This window comes from Vigna angularis, chromosome 1 (assembly GCF_016808095.1).
Source record: "Vigna angularis cultivar LongXiaoDou No.4 chromosome 1, ASM1680809v1, whole genome shotgun sequence".
NCBI classification, from domain to species: domain Eukaryota; kingdom Viridiplantae; phylum Streptophyta; class Magnoliopsida; order Fabales; family Fabaceae; genus Vigna; species Vigna angularis.
Genome location: NC_068970.1, coordinates 22,035,126 through 22,061,452, shown reverse-complemented (window position 1 = coordinate 22,061,452; position 26,327 = coordinate 22,035,126). Strand labels below are relative to the sequence as shown.

At 31.1% G+C, this 26,327-nt stretch overlaps 4 protein-coding genes and 1 non-coding gene across 9 annotated transcripts; 2 read left to right on the top strand and 3 right to left on the bottom strand.

The window, feature by feature from the left end:
* The first annotated feature begins 5,162 nt into the window (after positions 1-5,162).
* LOC108343549 (cell cycle checkpoint protein RAD17) lies at positions 5,163-10,167 on the top strand. Of its 5 annotated transcripts, none has more exons than XM_052871402.1 (12): positions 5,163-5,608; positions 5,734-5,791; positions 6,459-6,544; positions 6,628-6,675; positions 7,101-7,157; positions 7,395-7,497; positions 7,761-8,071; positions 8,155-8,272; positions 8,645-8,770; positions 8,968-9,106; positions 9,185-9,242; positions 9,553-10,167. In XM_052871402.1, the coding sequence occupies exons 1-12, from the start codon at positions 5,423-5,425 to the stop codon at positions 9,787-9,789; spliced, it is 1,527 nt and encodes a 508-aa protein (XP_052727362.1). In that variant the 5' UTR covers positions 5,163-5,422; the 3' UTR covers positions 9,790-10,167. The 5 variants fall into 5 exon arrangements, with proteins under 5 accessions (XP_052727362.1, XP_052727361.1, XP_052727360.1 ...); XM_052871401.1 differs by having other exon boundaries at positions 8,908-9,106; XM_052871400.1 differs by having other exon boundaries at positions 8,155-8,509.
* A 4,297-nt stretch (positions 10,168-14,464) lies between these two features.
* Positions 14,465-16,812, bottom strand: LOC108334071 (protein POLLENLESS 3-LIKE 2). Its single transcript, XM_017569696.1, has 4 exons — positions 16,535-16,812; positions 16,200-16,412; positions 15,805-15,960; positions 14,465-15,656 (listed from the first exon to the last, which is right to left on the bottom strand). Exons 1-4 carry the CDS (start codon positions 16,700-16,702, stop codon positions 14,721-14,723), a joined length of 1,473 nt encoding a protein of 490 aa, XP_017425185.1. The 5' UTR covers positions 16,703-16,812; the 3' UTR covers positions 14,465-14,720.
* Positions 16,813-19,342: 2,530 nt separating this feature from the next.
* LOC108319638 (uncharacterized) lies at positions 19,343-21,652 on the bottom strand. The gene is made up of 3 exons (XM_017550840.2): positions 21,522-21,652; positions 19,886-19,999; positions 19,343-19,758 (listed from the first exon to the last, which is right to left on the bottom strand). Exons 1-3 carry the CDS (start codon positions 21,546-21,548, stop codon positions 19,627-19,629), a joined length of 273 nt encoding a protein of 90 aa, XP_017406329.1. The 5' UTR covers positions 21,549-21,652; the 3' UTR covers positions 19,343-19,626.
* Positions 21,653-21,683: 31 nt separating this feature from the next.
* Positions 21,684-21,757, top strand: TRNAI-AAU (transfer RNA isoleucine (anticodon AAU)). Its single transcript has one exon. It is a non-coding gene; the product is annotated as a tRNA-Ile (tRNA).
* A 1,367-nt stretch (positions 21,758-23,124) lies between these two features.
* Positions 23,125-26,327, bottom strand: LOC108319628 (proteasome subunit alpha type-7). The gene is made up of 3 exons (XM_017550827.2): positions 26,035-26,327; positions 25,491-25,905; positions 23,125-23,573 (listed from the first exon to the last, which is right to left on the bottom strand). The coding sequence occupies exons 1-3, from the start codon at positions 26,205-26,207 to the stop codon at positions 23,412-23,414; spliced, it is 750 nt and encodes a 249-aa protein (XP_017406316.1). The 5' UTR covers positions 26,208-26,327; the 3' UTR covers positions 23,125-23,411.

Below are 26,327 nucleotides of genomic sequence, written 5' to 3'. Positions count from 1 at the left end.
TATATTTATCGATTCTCTATCGTTTTGCTTAGTTCTATAGATAGTGACGCTTTTATCCTCCTTTCTTTGAATCATAACATTTTTTTTATGGACACATTACCAAAAAAAAGGATAATAATTTTAAATATCTGACCTATTTACATTTATGGGGTATACACTTTGTAATAATAATATTGTTTTCAATTTAATTTCTCTTTATTTTATAAATTCAAACATATTCCTATAAATTCAGCCTGATCTAAATCTTGTATCACTTTGATGAATAAACTATTTAATCACTTCACTTTTCCTTTGCAAAAGTCATTTGTCATCCAAAGAAACAAACATTCTTCAAACTTTTGGGTAGATTTGCAACAATTGTTTTGCACTCTGCTCTCTGCACATAATAGGTTTCAAAATAATTTAATTAAGACTGTGATTAAACTTTCACAATCTTAATTAAATCATTTTAAAATTTTGAAACTTGTTAACAAACTTTCAGTAAAAGCCTCTATAAAAGAATAATCAGTTTTTTTAAGATTTATTTTTTATCAGTGTGAGGTAATTTGCTTTACAAATTATAAAAAAGGTGCAACTTTTTAAAAAATTTTAAAGTTCAAGTCGTGCCATGAAGACACGAGAAAGAAGTTGTATCTGTCTGAAATTATTTAGTAGATTTGACTTGAAGTTATTTATATTAATTCTGTTTGAACCTGATTATGTATATTTTTTCTTTCATTATTACTAACACAAAAGATGTTTTTAATATTTATTATTTTAGGTTTTTTTATGTTTGTTGAAAGTACGACGTTATTGTAGGAGATATTAAATTAACGTTTGTTATCTGAATAGACGTCAATTTGCATAAATCTTAAATAAATTTGGTTATTGGAACATTGTCTAGTTGTTGTTTTTTAGTTTTTCATCAATATTTTATTTTACTAAAATCATAAAATAATAAGATACAATACAAAAGTATACCATACAAATTTTCATGATTTTCTAAATAATATGAGTTTCTCAAATAAAATTATAAAGTATGGAAAAATGGGTGAAGATATTAAGAAAAAAACATACGGTAGTTTTGAAATTTTAGACCCCCAACAACTTAGCGTCTCCATCTTATGTCTGTAACAAAAGTTGCGTCAATTTAAATTTTTTTACCACCAAATCTTTATAATATAAATCTCTAACCAATATCTTAGGGTTGAATATTCTATATTTGAATACAATCTATTACCACAAAAAAGAGAGTCAAAAATATTTTCTAACTATTTTTAATACATTTTACAAAATCAAAATTAAACTAAAAACACAAAAACTCAACCATTAGGACACACAACAATAACTAGTAAATCAAAACATTAACCTTAATATGAAATGTAATCGGAGAGAATAAAAGTTTAAGCTCAAGCACCATTATAATAAGATAAAGTGAAATCGATTGAAGAACTTGTTTTTATGAGTTTGGATCCCTCCACTTTAGTGGAAAGTTTCATTACTATTTCTAAAATTTTAAAAGTCAAATTGAAGTTGAATTCCTTACAACAAACGTCAATTCCCAATTTGACATTGATCCTGAGATAGTCCAACATTATTTAATATTTGTTGGTTTTATGAACAATGTCAAATTAAAAATTAAAATGATCTATCGTCAATTTGGATGAAATATTTATAAAATTATTACTGTACATTTTTTAAATCAAATTTTGGATTGTATGATTAATAATATTATGTTTTTTCACAGATAATATATATATATATATAGGGGTTTGCTAACGCGCGTACGCCAAAAGTATCCTTATATATCAATGGATTCTAAGTTTTAAGGTTAAGGGTATTTTAATAATTTTCATTCTCAAAACTAAAAAAAAAAAAAAAAAAAAAAAAAAAAAAAAAAAAAACCTCAAACCCTTACTCACATCTCTCATTCCTCTCAACCCTTTCTCTTTCATCTTTTTCACTCCAATCTTTTCTCTGTCATCCCTACTGTAGCTCCAATTGAAAAAATAAAAAATTTCTCTCAACCTTTTCTCTTTCATCTTTCTCACTCCAATCTTTTCTCTGTCATCCCTACTGTAGCCCCAATTGAAAAAATCAAAAACACTTGCCGTTAAACAATCTTAATAAAAAATGATTTTATAATGAGTTTTCATCTTATAATTTTTGTCTTATCTAATTTTATCCAATTTTCACAAGCATAAAGGAATTGGTAATTAACCTGGAAAAAATCAGAAATACTCGTTGTTAAACAATTTCTTACAAAATGATTTTATAATGAGTTTTTATTTTGTGATTTTTGTTTTATCTAATTTTCACAAGCATAATGACATCAAAGAAAGGAATTGATAATTGGCCTTGAAAAAATCAGAAACACTCATTGTTAAATAATTTCCTACAAAAAATGACTTTATAATGAGTTTTCATTTTATAATTTTTGTCGTATATTATCTAATTTTCACAAGCATAATGACATCCAAAAGAATTGTTAATTGGCCTGGAGGATTTTTTCAGAGATGATGATTCAGCAGATGATGAAATTAGAGAGGTTAGTGAAGATGGTGAAATTGAAGAGATCTTGAATGAACCTTTGCCTGAAAGTGAATATGTCAATGACTCAACTCTTTACAAAGGCAAATTGTTTAAAGGCAAATGTTTAAAGGCAAATGTTTCTGATTTTTTCAATTGGAACTACAGTAGGGATGACAGAGAAAAGGTTGGAGTGAAAAAGATGAAAGAGAAAGGGTTGAGAGAAATGAGAGAGGTGATTAAGGATTTTGGGTTTTTTTTTAGTTTTGAGAATGAAAATTATTAAAATACCCTTAACCTTAAAAGTTAGAATCCATGATATATAAGGATATTTTTGTCTACTAAAACCCGGTACACATTGCTAAAATGTACCAACTGAAAAAGAGGCGTACGCACGTTAGCAAACCCCATATATATATATATATATATATATATAATCACATAGTTACAAATATTATTATTTACTGTTTTCAATTTATGTCGCTGTAGAAAATTACTTTAGATATTAACTAATATTTTCATATCAAAGATTAAATATATAACGTTTCTTATTAAAGTCTTTTCAAATTATAAATTAATAAGAGGATATTACAAAATGTTAACTTTCAAAAGTTCTAAATTTAATGTTAATAAAGTTAACTATGTATCTATTTTAGTCAAATCAACGATATCTCAATTTTAACCAAACACATGATGTTTTGACTTATATTGAGTTGAAGGTAATATTTAAAAAAAACACAAGTCTTAATATGAAGTATTTTAAATTCTTAATAAAAAATTTAAATGTTTTAATTTTAACAAGTTAATCTCGTTAAATTATAAAAGTTCAATTTATTTAATAATTTATTTTATTATAAAACATTTGAACATAAATATACACGTCGACACAAAATCTCATGTCTAGTACATTGTGTTAAAAGTTTATGAATATAAATTAAATCTAAAATAACAATATTTTAACAATCTTTTTTGACAATATTTTAATATCATTTACGTGTTATTGTGTGATTAGTTCAAAATTATTTCATAATTAATAATACATAAACACTAACATGAACCAATAACAAAATAATATGCAAATGTTAAAATGTTATAAAAAAACATTCTCAAAGTTTCATTATCCTTAAATATAACACAAACATCTAACAAACCAAAACTATTACATCATTTTAATCATAACTCCAACTTAATAAACCTAATATAATAATCCCATGTTAAAATCCATTTTACAAATATTAAAAACAATATATCTCAAAAATATGTACTATGTGAGAGTTGAACCTGAAACATCATTTACAGATAAGTTTTAGATAACTAAGTTACTACATCTTTTTATCACATCAATTTACATGATAATTTAAATAAAAATATCCATTCATTTAATTTATTTAATCAATTTAAAATATTTTTTCTGGATCTTATCTTTCTCTTTCACATTTGACTTCCATGTTTGCACTACTTCAAGGTCATCCACCTATGTGGTTCTCCAATTTTCCATTACTTAAAGATTTTACATTGTCGTTCCTCCTCCGTTGGTTTTTATGCATTGTCGCTATAATGTTTAGTAATTATTGTATTTCTATAGAATTGCTCTAAAAGCTTATAAAATTACAAAAATCTTAACATAATATCAAGAAATTTAATTTACAAGCTAAACATTTCCCTATGAACCTAGACTAATGTAGATTAAACTATTTAGCTCAAATCTCACATGCTAACAAATTCCTCAATAAAAATATAAAAAGAAAGAACTCAGTATCTAAGAGAAAAGAAAAGCCTTACTTTTGTCCAGTAAATGCTAATTTTTTTCTTTCACCAATCTCATTTTACCAGGGTGTAGTAAAAGAAATTAAGTTAATTATTAAAATAATATGTTTACATTATCATATGTAACTCTTAATGCCAGCATCAAACGGATTTTTTTTCTATTGAGAACAAATATTAAACCACAAAGCTAAGAAATGGTTTCAAAAATTTAAAGAGAAAAAATATTGTATATTTATAAAAAATTAAATATTATAGATAAATAAAAAATAATTCGATTTATATCATGTATATAACCTTTATAATTGTTTAAATAACAACATATTTATTCTCCATTTAAAGTTAACTTCTTTCCCTTTAAACTTATAAAATTCTTTTTCTATAACTTATGTTATTGAACAAAAAGTTAAATATTCTTTCCGTGTAATCCATAATAATATTGTAATATAATGCAATCATATTCTAAAATTATATAAAATGAATCTTATTTATCTATGACATTAATAAATAAAATTCTTTTTTAATAATTAACTATTTTTTAATTAAAAGAATTACTTTATTATTTTACTCTTTAAATAATATTTATTTCAATTTAATTATTTTTAAATTAGAAGAATTATCTATAATAACAAATAAACACATGCACATATATGTTTTTACTAGTGTCTCCAAAAATAAATATTAAAAATTGTTAATTTACAAATTTAGGAAGATAAGATTATTTTTTACAATAACTGAAAAAACTAGAAATTTTACAATAACTAAAATAATAATTTCAAATTTTACAAAAATATATTTTTTATGAAAACCAAAATCAAAACTAGTTCATTTTTCTAAACTTAAAAAAAGTACTAAATGGTAATTTCAAATTTTAAAATCTTCTCCTGGTTTGGTTGGTTCCCTTCAACCAGAAGCCAAAGACTGAGAGAGAGAAAAGAAAAGAAAAGAGAAAAGGCGCGCAGTTCCTTCCTTCCACTCTCGTATTTTGCGCTCCAAAATGAAACCCCCTATTAGCATGTTGGCGTTTTCGATTCCGATTCACGGCCACTCCTGATTTCCTTAGGTTTCATTTCACGACTACGAACTGAGTTAGTAATTATCCCTTGTTGCAACAAATCCGTAAAATAGAAAAGGGAAATAGGGTTTTCTGATGTCAAAGAGAAGCTGCGTCGTTATTCTGTCATCGGAAGATGAAGACGATACTTCTAACCTTCGCTCGTTGTGTTCCAGTCGCAGTTATACGAAGTCGAAGTCGAGGTCCACCTCAGCATCCTCTCGGGGAAGGAAGAAGGCACGTGCTTCGCATTCTCGCTCTCACCCCTCCAAATTGCACGAGGTATCAGTTTTTCACTTCATATGTTTATTATTTACATCATGTTACTTAAATTTTTACTAATCAATGTGAAGCCTGAGCGAGTTTGCATTTTTTAATGTGTGTTATTTGTTGATTATTTTTGGCAGATAGACTTATTTGGAGATGACTTCAATGAAGTGTTTACTGGGTCAAAGGTATCCGCTGGTATGCTATTGCTGTGTTTAAAACTTTTCTTCAATCTTTTTATTGTACATTTGTAATTTGTTTGCTTCAGCATGATGCAAATGGATTCGACCCCTCTAATTTGAACAGTTCGATTAGGAAGTAAAGTCAGCTCATTTAGTCATTACGTAACAAATCATGAATGTGTATGAATAGTAACTGTTCTTCTTCTCGTCAACTACCGAGATTACTAATTCTACACTTGCTCTCTTCAGATAAACTAAATCTGATGAGATTACTATTCAATATGCGCAGTTCCTTTACAGTGAGGAGGTTGCACTTTAGAGAATAAAGTGCATTTACGATCCTTGGATTGAAAAGCAATAACAGCTAAATAGTTTGTTTACAACCAGTTAATTTTCTAACTGACAGTTAAAACTTCACCTTATTCTCTAAATGTGCTCCTCGCTTTGAAGGATGCAGATTGTAGTATCACAGTGGTTCCTTTTCAATTTGGTACTAATACCTTGACTTTGTTAAAATGGTGAAACTTTATTAAACAGATTGTCTGGGTTATTATCAACTTCACATACACAGAACAAAATTGAAATCTTGAATTTGTACCTTTTGTTTCGATTGTTGTGCCTTCTGGATTTTATTTATTTATTTTCTGCTCTAATATGTTGCAAGTGCTACCTGAATACAACAGGTACTCAAAGGAGCTTTGGGGAGGAGTTATGGGTTGATAAATACAAGCCCAATTCACTGGAAGAGCTTGCTGTTCACAAGAAAAAGGTCAAGAATCTGATACCTAAGGTCTTGATTCTGGTATTGATATGAATGTCATCCCATTTTCTCCATTTCGGTGGGATTTGCAGGTTGAAGACGTTAAGACGTGGTTTGAAGAGAGGTTGAAACCTTCAAAGGTAAATCTAGGAGTAGAGTTGTGAGATTATAGTAAATCTTATTAACTTATGACTGTTATCTTGTTTTTCACGCACTAGAATGTATAGCTTCATAGAGATTGTTATTCTTGTAAATGTGCAAAACAAGTTTTTAGAATGTGGTAATGATAAATTAATGCTGAAATGTCAATGTTTTTAGAATGTTTGACAGTTTGACCAGGTATAAAAAAGAGAACGTCATCATCTTTTGGTTGTTGGCTGTTGGTTGTTTCTAGTCTTCTAAATTCTTCCTCATACGTGTTTAATTCCAAATTTTACATTCCTATGGAACTTCTTCCCGGAGTTATACTAAGTTACTATAAATTGTCCTCTCTGCATTTTGTTGATTTTATTCTATTCATATCGTGAGTTCCTTTTTCTTTGTTTTCTTTATGGCAAATTTTCAGGGTGTCTACAATAATAATGTTATCCTCATCAGTGGTCAGGCTGGAGTTGGAAAATCTGTATGTAGCTCTACCATCCTCATTTAGCCTATTTTTGCATACTGGCTCAGCCACTGAGGAAAATTTGGAAATGTTAAGTTTTGGAGCTTCAGGCTTCTATTGCTTGCTGTCAAAATCTTCTCTTTATCTATTACTAAATAACACTTCACTTTACATTGATATGAATAACCTTATTTTAATGTACTTTGATAGAAATACCACTTAGATATTTAAGCATTTCTTCTTTTCACTATGTAGGCTGCTATTCATGTGATTGCATCTCATCTGGGAGCAATAGTTTATGGGTGGAACACACCTACACCTGTAGTATGGCAAGAGCATCTTTATAATTCTGGCACAGGTGGGTTCAGCAACTATATTTTGATGAGCTAGTACGAGTAAATCATGATTTTAATCCTCTTTAGCCTCTCTCGTTAAACATCTATTTTTTCAGTGAAATGATTAGTGTCCTTGAGGATGTATTGTTAAATTACAATGTGCATTGTGTTTACATTCCAATGTATCATACAGGCTGTTTCGGGTTGGTGGGATTGTAATGATTGAAATTTGTGACTTACTGATTGAAACCTTTTTTTTTCTTTTTAATTTTCTTATTCAATGCAGGGACTCAATACACATCCAAGTTAGATGAATTTGAAAGTTTTGTTGAGAGAGTGCGAAAATATGGATTATTGCTAACTTCCTATACTGGGGATTCAAAGCCTCCCATCATACTTTTAATAGACGATCTTCCCATGACTAATGGGAAATCTGCTTTTGGAAGACTTAAAAATTGCTTGCAACTTTTGGTAAAATCAACTCAGATACCCACAGCGATATTGTTAACTGACTGTGGAAATGCTGACTCAGTAGATTATAATGCTCGTTGCCTGGAAGAACTGAAGCTATCTCTGGAGAGTTCTGGGGCTTGTAAGGTTACATCCTTGAAGAATTATCTTCTGGTTTTTATTGCCATGTTATAAGAGAATGTGTTAGACTTAGTTTGGGAAACTTTCAGGTTGCTTTCAATCCAATTACAGTGAATTCTATGAAGAAGGTTCTTTTCAGAATATGCCAAATGGAGCGTCGTGATGTGACTGCTGAGTATGTTGATCTAATAGCAAAAACAAGTGGAGGTGACATCAGACATGCAATCACTTCTTTACAGTTTTTCTGCCTGAAACCAAATCTAGTGCATTCTTTGGCCTCTTCCACTTGCTCTCATGGTTCGTTGAAAGAAGAAAATAATAAACCTGATAGATCAGATTATGGATATTCGTTGCACTTTGGAAGAGACGAAGCATTATCTCTATTTCATGCTTTGGGGAAATTTTTGCATAATAAAAGGGAGACTGGAGTTGGAATAGAATTTGGTGTGTGATTCAGCAAAATTTGGATTCCGTATTTTCTCTCTCTTGTACTTGAGGAAGCAGCAATATAACTAGGCTAAGTTAAATATTTAATATCTATGTTACATCTTTTAACTTGTGGATTTTCTTGTTTGGTAGATCAAGATGGATTTCTTCTTCGAGAAAGACTTTCAAGATTACCTTTAAAAATGGATGTCCCTGAGAAGATTCTTTGCCAAGCCCATGTGCAACCTGGTTCAGTTGCTGATTTTCTGCATGAAAATGGTACTTCCTTCCCATATGCTAGTGTTGACATTCTTCATTAAAATTGAAAACATATTTCTATAATGAAGATGGCATCTTTCTTTAATGTTCTAAAAACCAAATCCAGTAGCTTTATAAGTCATGCTAATTTCTTGCAGTTCTGGATTTTTTGGATGATGAGGCAATAGATGACGCATGGACTGTGTCTTCATATCTAGGTGATGCTGACATTCTTCTTGCAAAACTCCGGGGAATGCTATGTAGTTATAACGAGGCAGAGGGTGTTTTACAGTCAGCTGCTGCATCCATAGCTGTTCGTGGGGTGCTATTTGGAAATTCTAACCCGATATCCTCCAGGTTATCATTTCTTTACATTCAGTGTTCTGTGACAAAACTTTATGTTTCTGTTATATTTAAACCTGTTCACTTGTACAGGTGGCATGCAGTTCGGCGACCAAGGCTCTGGCAAGTTGAGAAAGTATCATTATACAAGGTAAACGCATTATGGCTGCTCTATATGTTATATGTTCTTATCCCGCATTTTTTCAATTATCTGTGATGTAGGTAATTTGGATTTGAAATTTATTACATTTATATAGCAGTTACCTTGGGAAAGAACAAAGGACTCTGGAGAGCATCGATGGAATATAATACTTTTTATAAACGTTATTTTTATGCTATTTACTATCGTCTATTTTTTTAATGTTTTTTTTCTCACTGCAAGATTCAAATGTTTCGCCTTCTAGTTTTTTGTTTCTCGCCACTGTTGAAATTTGACTTCTGTTCATGGTCTTACATTGCAGAAGGAGGTGGATAGGCTGAGAATTCCTGCCTGTAAACGGTTTAGTTCTTATCATATGTCAATTATGGCCACTGAGTACATGCCCATGCTTAAATTGCTCGGAAATAGAGCATGTGGATATGATGGACCGAGTCAGAAATCATCACAGAACTTGGAAATGGAAGACTTTGATTTCGACAAAATGGATTTAGATGAACAATCTATGGGCCTTTCCGATGATGACATAGAAGATTGGTAGGGATGCAACGTGTAATATATGTGGTTGTTCAGCATAAAATCTTTCTTTAATGCATATAGTGTTAGCAGCTTCTAAAGCCTATCATCTATACTATTGATTGAGGTTAAAGCTTTACCCAGGAAACAGGTTTGAGTTCTGATGCATGATCAGAAGTCCGAATTGGTACTCTCAAGCCTTGATGAGGATGATGGGTTTCTAAAAGCAAATTCTTAGTAAGAAAGAGCCTTTGTAAATATCTACTTTTGTTACTTTGTAATGTTGTGTTAACGCTCGCAATAACGAATTAATAGCTACTTATGAAAGCAGGAACATGGGATGGAAGTTATTGGAAAAGAGCTTATATATTACAAACAGTTCAAGGGGGGTAAATTCCAAGAACATGGAACATAATTAGTTTGTGTTTTTAGTACAGTTAAAAGGTGTTCACTTTTTGTTTTGTTTTTATTAGATTGCTAAGAAGATTATCGTTTTAATAATAGGAGAGAAGTTTGGAAATGATAGTTGAATACGGAAGTGATAATGTTGGGATGCCCAATGTTCGTAGTGCTGCTAAAAGATTTTCTTTGTGTTTTGAATACCATTATCAAGTGGTGATTTGAAGTAACATCAAGGTTTTACTAATCAATTTAAACGTTGATCAATTCGATAATATTATAAAAACATGCCAATGAGCTATTTTGGTAGCTCATCGAACAATTTGTTAATATCTTCAAACATGCCAATGAGCTGTTTTGGTGGCTTGACGATTAAGGTGGATATATTTTCGAACATGTCAAGGTGTTGTCTTTCCTAGCTCAATGATCAAGTTGGAAATTTCGTCCAACTTGGTTTTGGTAGTCTAACGATCTAGTTGAAAATATCTCCTAACATGTAAAGGGTCATGATAAAATGAATGAAATCGACTTTGAAGGATACGGACATAAAGATGGAAGGGAGGGATCTTGTTATCCCCTCTTTGTTCTTGAATTTCGTGTATTTGCTGAGTGTTGGACAAAGGTGCATCACGGTAGAATTTGTGAAGGTCTGCCTCCATGCCTCGGAGCTTTGACACAAGGAATTGAAGGATGATGGTGAAGCTGAAGCCTTTAGACCGACCGTGTTCACCGCTGCAAAGGTGTAATCGAAGAAAGATAATATTGATCCAAGGGACATGTAACTATTGCAGTGAGTTAGGTTATTAGAAGAAAGGTAGAGTTGTTGATTTGGCTTAGCCCACAGAGTTTGGTCTTGGTTCACGTGGATAAGAGAAAATGTCCATAAGATCAAAAAGTTCAAATAAAAAAAGTCACAAGTTCAAAGCAACAATAAAACCTCTTTGGCCAAGATACCAAGCTTAACCTTCCGTTTGAGTCGACTTATTTTGATCTTTAATTCGAGTCTATTCATCACGATTTTCAAAATGAATTAATTGGACTCGACTTTCAACCGTATTGATTCATCTTGATCTTTGGTTTGAAATGTCTTATCTTGACCTTTAGCATAGATTGACTGGTCTTGACCTTTGGCCTATGTTGACTTATCATGATCTTCATCCCAAACCGACTTGACTTGACCTTTGGCTTGAACCAACTTGGTCAAACCTTCGACTAGGACCTACTAAACTCAAGTTGACTCGGCTCGACCTTCGTCCTAAGTTGATTTATCACAACCTTTAGCCTGGGTTGACTTATCATGACCTTTAACCTTGATTGACTTTGCACGACCTTCGACTTGAACCTATATGATTTAACCTTCGATCCTGATCGACTCATTTCAATCTTTTTGATTGGGTTGATTCGGCTCAACCTTTGGTCTTGGGTTAATTGACTTGACCTTTTGCCTGAGTTGACTTATCTTGAATTTTGGCTTAGGTGACTCATCACGACCTTATGTCCGGACTAACTCGACTCAACCCGCCTTGACTTACTTGTGTTAATATTTGATTCAAGTCAACTACTTAAAGTTTTATTAAGAACCAAACCCTCTTTGGCCTTAACCTTAACTTTAAAGAGATTTTAGGAGTTAAAACTTGTTAGACTCCTCGTTTGATGAGACATTAAAAAAGAAAAACTATTTAAGAATGAGTTAAAGTTAGTTTATAAACTAGAATAAGATTGACACCTTTATAGAATGATTCAACATAAAAAGATCATTGAAACGGTATGAACAATCAACTTTATATTCTAGTTGTTCTTTTCATGTGTCTAATTAATTTTTTTTTATAAAATTCGACGTTTAAATTATTTGAAAAACAAAATAAAAGAGTCACAATTTATATAAACAATTCTAAATAAACCTTAAAAGAAATAATTACCTTTCAACTTTAAAAAGGACTTAAAGAAAGTATGGATAATAGTTGCTATATATATATTATTGATGTGAATTGGGAACACAAATTATGTGCACGTAAAATCTTGGCATGGCACCTTCATGCATGAAGTATGTTTAGAATTGTTTTGGATATTGAATCACCCTCATCAATGATCAATGCTGGCTACTTATTTCTATAAAAGAATTAGAAAAGTAACTAAGTCGTGGAATTCAACTTACGACACATACAAAATGCAATGATGACAACGTGAAACAAAACAAAAGTGAAAGATGGGTGTAAGGTAGTTATCTAATCAGTAGTTAATGATTAATTTGAGAAAAGTCATTTTTACTTGTCTTCCAATCAATATAAAATTGATTTTCAACAAATTATTTTTATAAAAACTATATAAAAAATTAATCAAATAAAAGAAAATTAATATAAGAAGATAAAACAAAAATAAATAAAAATAAGTAAAAATATAATTAACAAAATAGTAAATGAAAGCTAGAAATAAAATTAGAAAAAGTTAAAAAAAAGATAAAAATAATAATAGAGGAAATATGTTGCTTTTACTGTCTTTCTGAAATAGAACTTATCATTTGGTTATATAAAAACTATCGTTTAATTATTTATTGTATTGAATATTTAAATTAATTAATGTAAATTCTTAATAAATTTTTTGGAGTTTTTACTATTAATCAAAGTATATCCTATGTAGATTAATCATACTAAATTTAACCAAAACACATTCTCAAATAAATATTATTATTTTTAATCATATTTATTTTTTTATCTCTTATATAAAATAAAAATTTAATTAGTCAAAATACAATATTGGTTAATTCTTGTTAAAGTTTTCACCTTTAATCAAAATACATTATCAATTATTGAAAAAAATTCATCCAACCACATATGAAAGTTTCTAAATTTAATCAAAGTAGATTTAAAATTAAAATTAAAAACCCTTGTAAAATCATTACTTTTACTTGATTAAAAAGTAAAAGACATAAATAAAAATAAATTACAACAATAATCAAAAGGACAAACCAATTATTGCATTATAACCTCAGAATCCATCAAGAAATTATAGCATAATCAACTCTAGAAGTTTAACATTCTATTGAATGTAGAAATAACATAAAAATAGAAAAGGAGATAATAAATGTCAAAGATGAAAGAGAGGATGAAATTAGGCCCTGAAAGAGTTTTTAAGTCTTATCTAAGGTGTAAAAAGATTTAAGAAGATCTTTCAAGATTAAAAAAGATTTGAAAAATATTATCTTTTGATATTTAGTGACATAGTTAAATGAGGTAATTCTTTAAAAATATCAAATAAACTATCTAAAGATATATTTTGTCGAAATTATCTTTTATTAATTATCAAAGCTTTTTTTTTTTGTAGAAAAACAAAAGAGAAAACCATAAAGTTGAATTTTTGTTGTTCATTCTCTCTTACTAAATTAGTCAAATTTCTTCCCTTTTTCATATTTTTCTTGTCTCTTCACGTAATGCTGGACATGATTTGGTTTTGACTATTTGCTATTCATCTTTGTCATAAAACTTTTAATCAATTTATTTTCACACATTCATAAGCTTAACTTAGTTACATTGCACTAACATATCAAAATATCTAAGAATATTTATATAACTAAAAAGTTTTTTTTAACATGTTTTTGTATATAATAATCAATTAACCCAATTATAACTCTAATTAAAACATTCTTTTAAACATACAAAAATTAATTAAAAATCTAAAATTAAAAATTAAAAATTAAAAATTAAAAATTAAAAATTAAATGAGAGAATAAATATATGTACTCATAAAAAAAACTCATCTTTTATGAAAAATATTTGTTCTTGTGCTACTTTTCCCTTGTGAATGAGGAATTTATTTTTCTATTTTATCTTTATATGTATGTTTTTAATTAATTTTAAAATGCAAAAAGTTAATTAAGAATCTAAGATTAAAAACTAAATATGGACTCATTAAAAAAAATCATATTTTTTTTTCTCTAAAACCATATTTGTTTTGGGGAACTTATTTTTCTATTTTATCTTGTGTGTATAAAAAGATAGAAGAATGAGACAATGAAAAATTTTCTTTATACATATAATTTTTATTTATTTTTTCATAATTTTAACACTATTACTTTATATATGTGGTAGATATATTATATAAATTAAAAAATAGATGTCTTAACTATTTTTAAATTTTACCAAATAACATTTTCTTGTTATTTTTAATCAATTACATTTATAGAAAATTTTATTTTTAATTTTAAGTAGTAGTTGTTTAACTTCATCGTCCATCTTCTAAATATAGGACCTAGATGTTGAAAATTATATGGATGGTTGAAGACACAAATAAAAACACAATTAACCTTTATTAAGAAGGGAAAACTGATATGAATTTATTAAGTCAATGATGTGCCCTGTTTACAAGGCAATATAACAAATAAATAGATAGTAACAAATGATTCCATGCCTAAAGTCATGAAGCTATTCCTATCCGTAAGTAGCACCATACTGCTTCACTCTACAGAAAAGAAGTTAAAAACATCAAGTGGAGAGCAAGATCATCTCCAACCTAAAAACATTATGTTGATTCATTATTCATTAGATTAAAAATTGTTCCACTTCAAGCTCTTGGACTCAGAGACAGCGTAATATCCTTAAAAACCTTAAGCCTCTTGTCATTATTCCTCTGCAAAGTTCTGCTTGTCTCAGTAGCTTTATTATCATTGGAAGGTCCCAAAATTGCAGCAAGAATCGCCTCTTCAAAGTCATCATCATCAGGTAACATATCTGTTAACTTGTTCTTCTGACTATCCTCTGATGAGAGCCTTCTTGTTTTGTTCTCTGGCACTGACACCTCTAATTCCACTTGCAACTTGTTGCTGCTGTCCCTGTCCCTCACATCACTAACCACTCTCATGGACCCTGCAGAGTTTCCAGACCTTGTTCTCTTAAGGGTCTCCGAGAACTGGTTCTCAAATGGTTCTCTCAGCATGGATTTTGATGCATAAAAGGGAGGAGCTGCAACATTGAGTGAGTTCCCCAACATGGTAACAGTTTGTTTGTTGGTAGTAGTAGTGGTACCTTTAGGTGGTGGCAGTGCTGTGTGATTTTTGGTTATTGTGTTGGAATTGATGTTCTCATCAGCAAAATCATCTTGAATTCTGGATGAATTTGTAGCTGCTGGCAAGGTTGTGTGGTGATCCTTGCAAGGCTGGGGTTGCCATATTGATGAAGAACCTAAAAAGGCCTCAAAGAGCCTGCTTTGTTCAATCCTATCGACTCCCTTATTCATCATCTCAGATTCAAGGTCTTTCAGCATCTGTTGTGCCCTTTCATAGGCTTTCAAGTGAGAATCTGAGCCTCTAGGGCCATCCATAACTGCAGGCTTTACACGGTACAGTGTCTCTTTTGCTTCACCAATTCTTCCTTGCTTCATCAAACAAATGCCCAGATTGCACATCTTATTGTTGTCAGGAGCAATAGACAGCGCCCGGCGATAAGCCTCTTCTGCTTCTATGTAGTTGTTCTGCTGCATCAGTGCCCAACCCAAGTTTCCCTACATTAAAACAAGTCTAATTCAGTTCCATAAAGACAATATAAAACAGTATTAAATTCTATTCTATTCTTTCCGTACACACCACAGAGATGAGTGAAAACTGTGAAGATGAGTTAAAATTCACTTTCATGTGTTACTCTATTCTTACCAGCAATCTCGTGGCTTCTTGCTCAACAGAAACTTGAAACTTTTTCCCTTGAGATCTCGCAGTCTTTGTGCGCTTACCATTGAATGCCAACCCTTGTTGAATTAAGTACAACTTGTGCTTCAAGAGGGCTATTTGGTCATCAAGTCTTCCACACCTCTGTTGAGACAAAGTGAATTTTTTTGCTCAGTATTGCTAGTCATACAAGTATTAGTTTCCAAACAAGTATTGCTAGCCATAAGTAATAGTTTTTATAGACAAGCTGCATTACTAAGCACGAATTTCGGTGAAAATGACAGCGACTTAACAAACCAATCAAATATATTATTATACACATGACAATCCAATTGAAAGCTTTTGCAACAAAATATAAAACTTAGTCATTCAAGGTGACTTACCTTGTAAAGATCCAAGAGGATATTATCAAGAGATTCTTGGGCTTGATCTGAACATCTACTTCGAAGGGATTTAATGGCTTCAATGGCTTCTCCAGCCCGATTTTGCTGCTTCATGACAATAGCCATATCTTTCAAAGCACTGTCCACCCTATCTCCCGCATTAATGGCTGCCCAAAACAGCGGAATTGCTTTCTCTGGATCCTTATCCACCAACTGAAATCCATACCAACAAAAATAAAAACTATATCTTTCAACACTTGAACAAAACAAAAAAGAAAACCCAGAAGGGCATGAAAGGAACATGCATTGCAACAAAACAACCAAAAAAGGGTTACCTGAACATTTTTTGCTCTGACATAAGGAGTGTCACCAACCGGGACCTTGTGGGTGACATGAAAGGACTCAGAGCGCGTTCTGAGAACTGCTCCGAGAGGCTTCGCAGGAGAAGAAGGTGCAGATTTGGAGGGTATAAAACCCGGAGGAACATTCCACATGTCTTGCATTGTGACTTGAGAAATGATAATAGATATTCTTCTGTAAGAGATGAACAAATCGGACAGTGCTCTGAAAGAGTAAAAGAGAAGCTACTGTGAAAGTGAAGAAGATTGAAGGAAAGAAGGGAAGGATGTGCTGTGGGGAAGACTGAGACCTTTTTAAATTTCTGAAAAAAATAGCCGTTGGAAGATTGAGATAAGTAGCCGTTACTTAGGATGAAATTGGGTTTTTTCTATTTATACCTCCCATTTATTAATTTCAACTTCATTCTCTTTCTTTTAAACTATTTCTTATTACCAGATGTTAAAAAAAACTATATCCTATGATCCTCTGTATAAGAGAGAATCAGATATACTTTTAGTTTATATAATTTTGACTCTAATTTTTTAGGGCTTTTTTTATTTAAAAAATATTTTTAAAATTTTCTAGTATTCATAGTTAAGAATAATAGCGAAACAAATCATAGTTCAGGTAAGCATTAATAAGGCTAAAATAGAAAAAACATCACATTGTAATGTCAATACATGTGTAACTAAAAACTACTTAGTTGTCTGTATTTCTATTCCTACACCGAGATACAAACTAAAATCTGCCCCAAATTGTACAATTATAATTATAATTATATATATAAAACTTTAAATTAATGATAACATTAATATAACATAAATATCTAATTACAAAACATACATATAATACAGCTTATACTAACAAATTAGCTGGACTAATATAAAGTTTCATTAATTTTTTTTTCTATTTGTACTTTCAAATAAGTTTTATAATTTTAAAATGTAATATATTTCACACGTATAATTTGTAATGAATAAATAAATGGAACTTTAAAATTTTGTAGTTCTTCTATCATATATAATTAAAAAACCTGAACAACTTAATTAATGGGATTATTTCATAATTAATAATTATAACTTGAACTACTTAATTAATAGATACAAATCACAATCATTCATAATAATATACTTTTTTATTTCTGTACTTTAAAAATACTCATTAACATTCTACTAAAGAAGCACTTATATATTTTATTTTATTTATATTTGCATTAAAGTCCTTAAATATACTAATAGGCTAATAGTTTTTAATAAAAACATTTTATAATTATTTATTTATTTTATATTAAATTTATTTTTAAAAAAATATACCTTTTGTATTATATTAGAAAGTAATTTATAAAAAAACACATTTTATATTGTTAATACATAATAATTACATCATTCACTTTTTTATTTATAAAATTTTAATTTCTATATTATAAAATTTAATTTAATTTAATTTTTAATTAATATGTTATTTTTAAACAAATAAAGAAAATAAATCAGTTTATTCAAAATATAGAAAATGTCTATAATTTGTTAGAAATATAAAAAAGATAAATATTTACTTAAACACTATATTAAAGATAAGTACCACTATGTTAAAAGAATAAATAAACTAATCCATTTTAAAACTGAAATAGGTATATGTTTATCATGTAGAAATAAACTTGATGCATATTTAAAAAAGAAAGATTTTTCGTGTTGTACTCTAGCAATCCAATCAAAACTTATCTAAATCATTTTTTCTTCTCTTATGCTGTGTTCGTTTGAAACGATTTAACTGTTCACACAGTTTTGCGAGCGAGGAATTAAGCTCGTTATGCGTTCGGTTGAAGTGAAATGCACAGACGGATTTGCGGTGAAATGCGAGATGATTGCATTGTTTAGTCACCCGCGGTTGTGATGAGATTTGAGTGGATTGTCACGGAAAAGTCGTATGTGCCCTTCAATTTAAGCAACGAAAGAGGGTAGCGTAACCGGTTACAGCAGAGTGAAGTTTTGGCTGGCACGCGTAACCGGTTACTCAAACGCGTAACCGGTTACAAGATTATATATTTTTCAGTTTTTTGTATAATTATTTTAATATTATAATTTAAAAAGATCTACATCTTAATAAAATTAGGTATATTATATTTTCTAATTTATTAAAAATAAGTTGATTATTTAATTTTTATAATTTTTAAAAATTAATTTTATAAATTATTCATAATTTTTTTTTCTTTATAAACATTTTTACAATTAAATATAACATTTATAAATAACATTTTATATTACTTTTATAACTAAGAGCATTTTGGTAATATTTAATTTCTACCAATTAAACTAATTTTTAAAATCTATCACATCAATCAAATCCTACACTAATTCTCACAAACTTTACTTCCAAATGCACTCTCAATTACCCACAAATCCACTCAAAAAAACAACTAAAAAATTACCCTCAAATCCACTTAAATCCATTCAAATCATCTTCCCCAAATCTACCCAAAAGAACAAAGCCTTAAACAATGATGACTATCTAAAATCCTTGATTATTAAAAATATATTTCAAAATTCAAAAAGCATAAAACTTGGAAAATAATAGAAAAACTAAAAGATAGTTCCATAAATTTTAGAAAAAAATAAATAAACATATTTGAACAGAGTCTCATTCTTCTTCGTATTAATCACAGTCTCAATTAAAACTTATAAAATTCAATGAGGCTCCTCCCAAAATACCACCAAAGACATAACAAAATTTCCCTCTTGAATGTTCAATTAAGATTGGTCTAATCCTTCCAAAAATAAGATTTATATTTTACAGAAGATAAGCTTACATTGAGTGAAGACAAGCATTTACTTATTAATAAATATTTTGGTGCAAAGATACATACTAAGGTAGGTAGAATCATGCTAAAATAAGGTAAAATCACTTAAAACGATAATTACTTACTAAAGTAACTAAATTTAAATCATACTACAGCACACTTGAAATTGAAATGACTGAACTTGATTATCAATACCAATCTATAACCATTGGATGGATGAGTATGGCATCGTAATCATAATATATGGGAGAAGAGAATGTTTTAACATGCCACACAACCCAAACAAAAACATGGTCATAGTGCACGGAAACTGTCTCCTCTGTCAAGTCTTGCTGTTCCTGTGCTTGATGACTCACCCATTGGATCAGGAGACGCTGCATTCTGTGGTGATTCCCTATTTAGAGAAGAAGGCATACCTGAAATCTCCTGAAAAATGTTATAAAAAGTATGATCAAACAAAATTAATGCAAAAAACAAAAGTATGGATCTACATGCTACCGTATGACAATACATGTAATCTAAATGAGAAAATAACAAAAATATGTTCTTCTACCTTCATCAGATGAAGTCTGAAATTGAATGGTTGAATCTTGCATCCAATACATGCCAGCGCAAATCTTGAATAATGAAACAACACATCAGCAGAAGCTTGCTTATTATCTTCTGTCTGCAATAAAATTCACTTTTTTCAAATAAATGATTTGGAGAATATGAGTATATACAAAATCCTATGTACAGTAATAATGTTTAGAAGGAAACAAAAATAATGTTTTGTCAAAATCAGTATACTGCAGGCAAAATTGAATCTATTGTCAATGCTAAAGCAAAGAATATTGTATGATTGCCAATGTTAAAACAAGGATATTGTATGAAAAATGTGAAATCAAACCACTTTCCTTAAAGTTCCAGTGACCTTCTTTGTTTGATTGCACTGTGCATGTGTCCAAACCACCTTTACCAATTTTCTGTTTTCCTTTTCTCAATAGATGTCACGACAAATCTCCTTATTTACACTTCAATTTTAAAATACAGATTTAATGCTACTCCCACTTTTTTCTCTTGTTCCTTTAAAGGCCAAATTCTATAAAATATAGTATAGTATTGGGATGAAACTACACCGTTACTCCTCCTATGTGCCAAAAAAGAGAGGTTTGTATGACATACAAATTCCAAAGAACCATATATGAAAGATCCTCACTTGATGACTAGGTAAGTTTATTGTTCTGCCTTCTCATGCGTTCATGTTGAGAAAGTCAGTTAAGACAATAGGAGAACCCATTCGGAAAATACAAAATTCCAATCAGTAACAGTCGCTGAACTTCAGACAAGTCTCTGAGTGACTATTGGGTGTAGTTACAGACAAGGGTGTATGGATTTCTTCACATGCCATTAGAATCATCAAAACCATAGCTTTGTCAAATGAGAAAGCAATGCAAATCTTAAACAGAAAAACCAGATCAAAAATGGTCTCATTTTTGTCTTTCAACAGGGAGCACCACTAATTTCTAAAAGTGCAAAACCTTTGAAAATAAAACCAGTAGTGAAGTTGATCTGCCTGAACATTCGAGTCTAGCTTAACCTACAGAGCTATAATAACCTGAATTGAATCCATAACCTTAAATATCAGGGAATTCAAACAAAACCCTATCATACACATGATGCTGTTTTACATGGAATCTCTTCCAGCCACGTTTGAACATTCTAAGTTGTTTCTGGATCTTCTAGTCGATGGGATTTTACCCAGGGAAAAGAAAACATGTGAATGGTACCTTGTCGCTAAAATGCACAACCTAAATTTTCAAAGCAAAATAGCAAAATCCTCAAGTAGTGATGGTTTATCTGCAGAAAAGAGACGAAAGCTACAACTTTTTCCCGTAAATCAATAGAGTCTGGCCCAAGTAGAGACTTTCCAAGCAGATTTCAACATTAAACAGAGATGTAACCAGCGCTAAACCGTACCAGGATACAAGAACAATAAACAAATGAAAACAACAACAATAAAAAAAAAGGAACAAAACTTCATGACACCAACAAGATCTTTTTAACATTGAAAGATGAAACTTTACAGATTTTTATCAAAAAGTCCGGGAGATGGGAGAAAAATGAATTGAGAACTTGGTAACAAAGAAGGTTGAGAGCAGAAAAAATAACAATAATACAAGCTAGTTTTATTGGAGGAAGGAAGTTACCTCGTTATCTTCTTTCATTTCTTTCATGGTGTATGTCAATCTGACGAAGTTCCCGATCCTCCCTTCTCGCGAGTTTGATAGAAGGCACCGAGAATGAAAAAGCTTTGATCTGCGTAATAATTATAATAAATATATATAACCGGCAAAAGATAATCAACAATTGGCCTATTAGCTCAGCTGGTTAGAGCGTCGTGCTAATAACGCGAAGGTCGCAGGTTCGAGGCCTGCATGGGCCAATATTTGTTTTTCTGAAATGTTTTCATTTTGTCGCTTTAGACATATAATCTGTAGGATTTTGAACTTAGTTTATACAAAGGAGGCAATGATGTGAAATAGTTAAAACGATGAAGAAGAGATAACAAAATACTTGTGTAATAAAAGAAAGTCATTTGGATTTTTATTTTATTGATTGTTCACTGTTGTTTCTCTCATTTTAATTAAAGTTGATGGGGGTGGGATAGATAAGGGTTTTCAATTATTTTTACCTTTTGTATCCATATTTTTTTGGTTTTTTAGTTATTGATGATGGTGGATTGAGTGAATTAAGGTTATCATTTTTTATATTTATTTGGTCCTTAGGTTCTGGTTATATAATATGAGAGTTTTATTTTGTAGGAATGTAATTCATATTTAAAATCTACTCTATGAGATATTGGATAAATTATTCATCATTCTATTATAAGAGATGAAATTCGTGTCATACATAGACATTGGCCATGGAATTAATGTTTAAGGACAAATAATCCAAAGGAGGAAAAGAAAAGGAAAATAGAAAACAAAGAGAAGTCTAAACAAAGAAGTTTAATTGGATCTTAGTGATCTGATGCTTCATCTAAAAAAATAATTATAATATTGATGAGCTACTACGTTATGATTTTGATGCGTGTGAAACTACGATTGTAATAAAGTTATTTAAAAAAAGAGAAAAGGCTCAAAAAGAGAAAATGGTTAATTGGCATATAGTTCTTATCACTAGAACAATTTAAAGATGTCATTCTATATCATTACGTTCTAAAAATGGATAACAAAAGTTCTTATATTTTCCAATAACAATAGTAGTGATATAAACTTAACCTTTTAAAAGGTTGGATAGAGAAGTAGCATATTCTTTGTTTGTTAACACAAGTTTACAGTGGATTTAAATGTTATGTTCTTGTAATTTTAGAAATATTATTGGAATCTGACGTAAATATAGCGTGAGTGTCATTGTGCCCAATATCTAAGATTATAAGCAGGTTGTTATAGAAGAAAATTTTATTTAAATGCTATGGTCAATTAATTTCTCACATAAATGAAGAGCAAATATGGCGTACAACAAATTACGTTAAGATACTACCATCAATATATGTTCTAGGAAAACCAAAGAATCAAACACGAAATTACAACATTTTATTATATAGCAGTTCACATGATTTATCCACAATCTAATAACACCATTATTTCAATTTCACGTCATTAGATTTTCTTATAGAGATGGAAATATACTCTCTCTTTTTTCTACACAATGGACACATATTTCCTAAATATTGTCGTATTTACCAGTATAAAGCACGAGTTCTTGCATATGAAATGTTGTGGATCATGGAGTATCACCCGACTCAAGTTGAACTTGAATAACAAGGGCATGCAATTAATTTGACCAATACTATGTCATATGGCAGTACCAAAAAACAACAAAGAATTCAATTTTAAGTTAGGCCAACATCTATCGAGACCACAAGTGCTAAACAAAAGTAACATAAATCATGTCTTCTCCCTAGAAATGGTATTCTTTGCAGCCTCAACAACCGTTTTCTCTGTTTCAATCTCAGACACAATGCCATCAATTTTAGCTCCAGCGAGTACAGCCACAACCTAGCAAGAACACTGCGGAACACACTAAACAGAAAATCATGTCTCCTTCGGAGGGGCTTTCTTCGCAGCCTCAGCAGCTGCTTTCTCTGCTTCGATCTCAGCAACGATGGCATCAATTTCAGCTTCCTCCAGTTGACGCAGACCATGCTCCTTGGTCATCACAGCAACTTCTATATTTTTCCCTCCACTCTCAACAACCTAATCACATACGATGTCAAATAAAAATCACAAAGTGAAGCGCAAAAAACCATGTTCCGAATGCATAACTATTAAAAGATAGTAATAACACTAATACTGTAATCATGCAACTGGAATAGGCAGAACCACTCGATCTATTTCAGAGTTTGATTGAACAGGCCAATTTACCACTATCAGATTTATCAACTTGCTCTGTCAATATTAGAGTCGATATCATTATGTAAGCAGCCCAAAATTTTGCATTTTAAGTGGCAAAAGACACAACTTATATAAAAGCTTTGAATGCAAACAAGTCATGTATAGATGTACATTTACTTCAATAATAAAAAAAAAACTAAATCAAAAGAACCAGTCTGCAGCACTGAAAACGTCAGTCTTCAATGGGAAAATATTGCCCCAAGATAATTTCCCTTTCCCAAGTATGCAAAACACAAACCAAAAATAGGACTAGTTAAGAGTTCTGGACCTAGGGCATAACAAATACAAAAAACATAAACAGGGAAATTCCCAGAAAAATATTTTTCTAATTTAAGTAAAATTAATTAGTTAAGTGTTCATTGAAGCAAATATATGGTTAAACCATTAACAATATTACAACATTGTTAACCATTTATTTGGTTGATTGTTCCCGAACAACAAATATTTTACCAGAAATACCTAAATTATAATTCTGCTCAAAACAATAAGGGAATTAAGTGCCAAGGATTGTGAAATACAGCAACATAAGCTTCACTTTAGGTTGCTGACTATCCTAGATCATCTAGAAATGATCTAAATGACATATCCTAGTTCCTAATAATTTTATTTATCAGTAAAGACGAATTTAGCTAGCATCTATGCAAAAAAATTCGTAAGAGGAAAGGAAAAGTGCATCTTAAGTACCAATGATATCCTCATTCCTTCCAACTGTCTGACCTAGCTCTCATCTTTTATTTTATATTAAAATTTTCAAACGAAGAGCTTTTACCACATAAGTGTATCACAAAGTTGTCTTGTTTTTCATATATTCATTTTGGTTTGGCTTAAATTCCTAAATACAATTACAGAACGTTATTGGCATAGATCAATACAAAAAGAATATGAAAGATATAAACTATTAGATTAGATATGTGAGAAGTCATCATGAAGTTCTACAAAATTGTTATTTTAGTGAATTAAAATGAATTTGATGGTTTAAGTTGAGGTTGAATGACATGCTTATTTGCATTAAGTATATAATAATGTACCAGATAGCTTACAGACATATATCAACAAAGTTTAGTTAAGAAAGAGTCACATGCTAAAACATGGTTTCTGTTTACAACTATAAAACATTAATCAGTGCATGAGATTCGTGTTTTTAATCTTACTCAACGATAAATATTCCAAAAGAATAATGCTATATATGTGTTACATAACAACTCCTATGGCTATATTAGTCATTGATTTTTAGAAAGAAGCCAGGTCTACATTAAGAATCAAAGAGAGAGACAAGATCTATGTATGAAGTTGAGTACTTTAGGCCAGTCTAATCTAGTGAAAATGTTACTTTGACTCAACTGCCCAATATATTATGAGGCATACCAAGCTCAGGACAATTAGATAGCTTTTGATAGAAAGGGTTGAACAGGATAGAACATAGTATATAGATTTTGTGCTATTTCGGTACATTTTAAAAAATACAACGGAATTGAACATAAAGATATAAAGTCGTATGTTATGATTCCACTAAAAAGGTAGAACCAAAGAGAACACATCAGGGTAGACCATTCCAATCCATTTCTTCTTCCCACCAGAAACTACCTTGGCGTTCTTCCCAAGCCATAAAAAACGTTAAAAGGCAGAACACGCAAAATGCAAGGCAAGGGTTTCTAGATAAACAACAAAACCAGGCAGGCAGGTATTCATTCACAAACAAAAGGCAAAAATGAAACTCACTTCAAGCAATGCACGAATAGCCAATTTCACAGTCTCCTGCCCAGAGGTCTCCTTGAAATTCTTCTCCAGAAACTCCCGAATCGAATTCGAGTTTCGGCCGGTGGCGTTGGCCTTCCACGCGGAAAACGTGCCAGAAGGGTCCGTCTGGTACAGTGAGGGGGCGCCAGTGTAGGGATCAAACCCAACAATGAGGGTGGAAAGCCCAAAGGGTCGCACACCACCACTCTGCGTGTACTTCTGCTGAAGCCCCGCAATGTAACGGGTGATATACTCAACAGTAACGGGATCCTCGACGGTGAGCCTGTGACTCTGACACTCCACACGTGCCCGGTTTATGAGCACACGTGCGTCGGCCTTCAGCCCCGCGCAGGCAAGCGCAATGTGATCGTCGAGATTCACAATCTTCCTTACAGTCCTGCGAAACGACACAGAGTCAATCAGGGAGTAAGCCAAGTCTAGTTTGAAACGACGTCGTTGTCTCGGTGATCCCTAATCGAAGGGAAAGGGATCTGAAAAAAAGAAGAAGGGGGAATTGGAAAGGAACCTGGAGTCTTGGAGTTTGGCGGTGGATTTCTTCTCGACGCCGAGGACGACGTTGTCTGTGCCTCGGACGCCGACGGCGGCGTTACCTTTGCGGACGGCTTCGAGGGCATACTCGACCTGGAAGAGGTGACCGTCGGGGGAGAACACGGTGATTGCTCGATCGTACCTGGCCATTGTGCCGTGCTTTTGTGTTTGCTACTAAGTTTTACTTCTGAGTTGGGATTGCTAGCTCTCTCCTTGCCTCTCTATTCAAGCTTTTTGCTTCGGTGAAGAGAGTAAAGAACAAGAAAACGA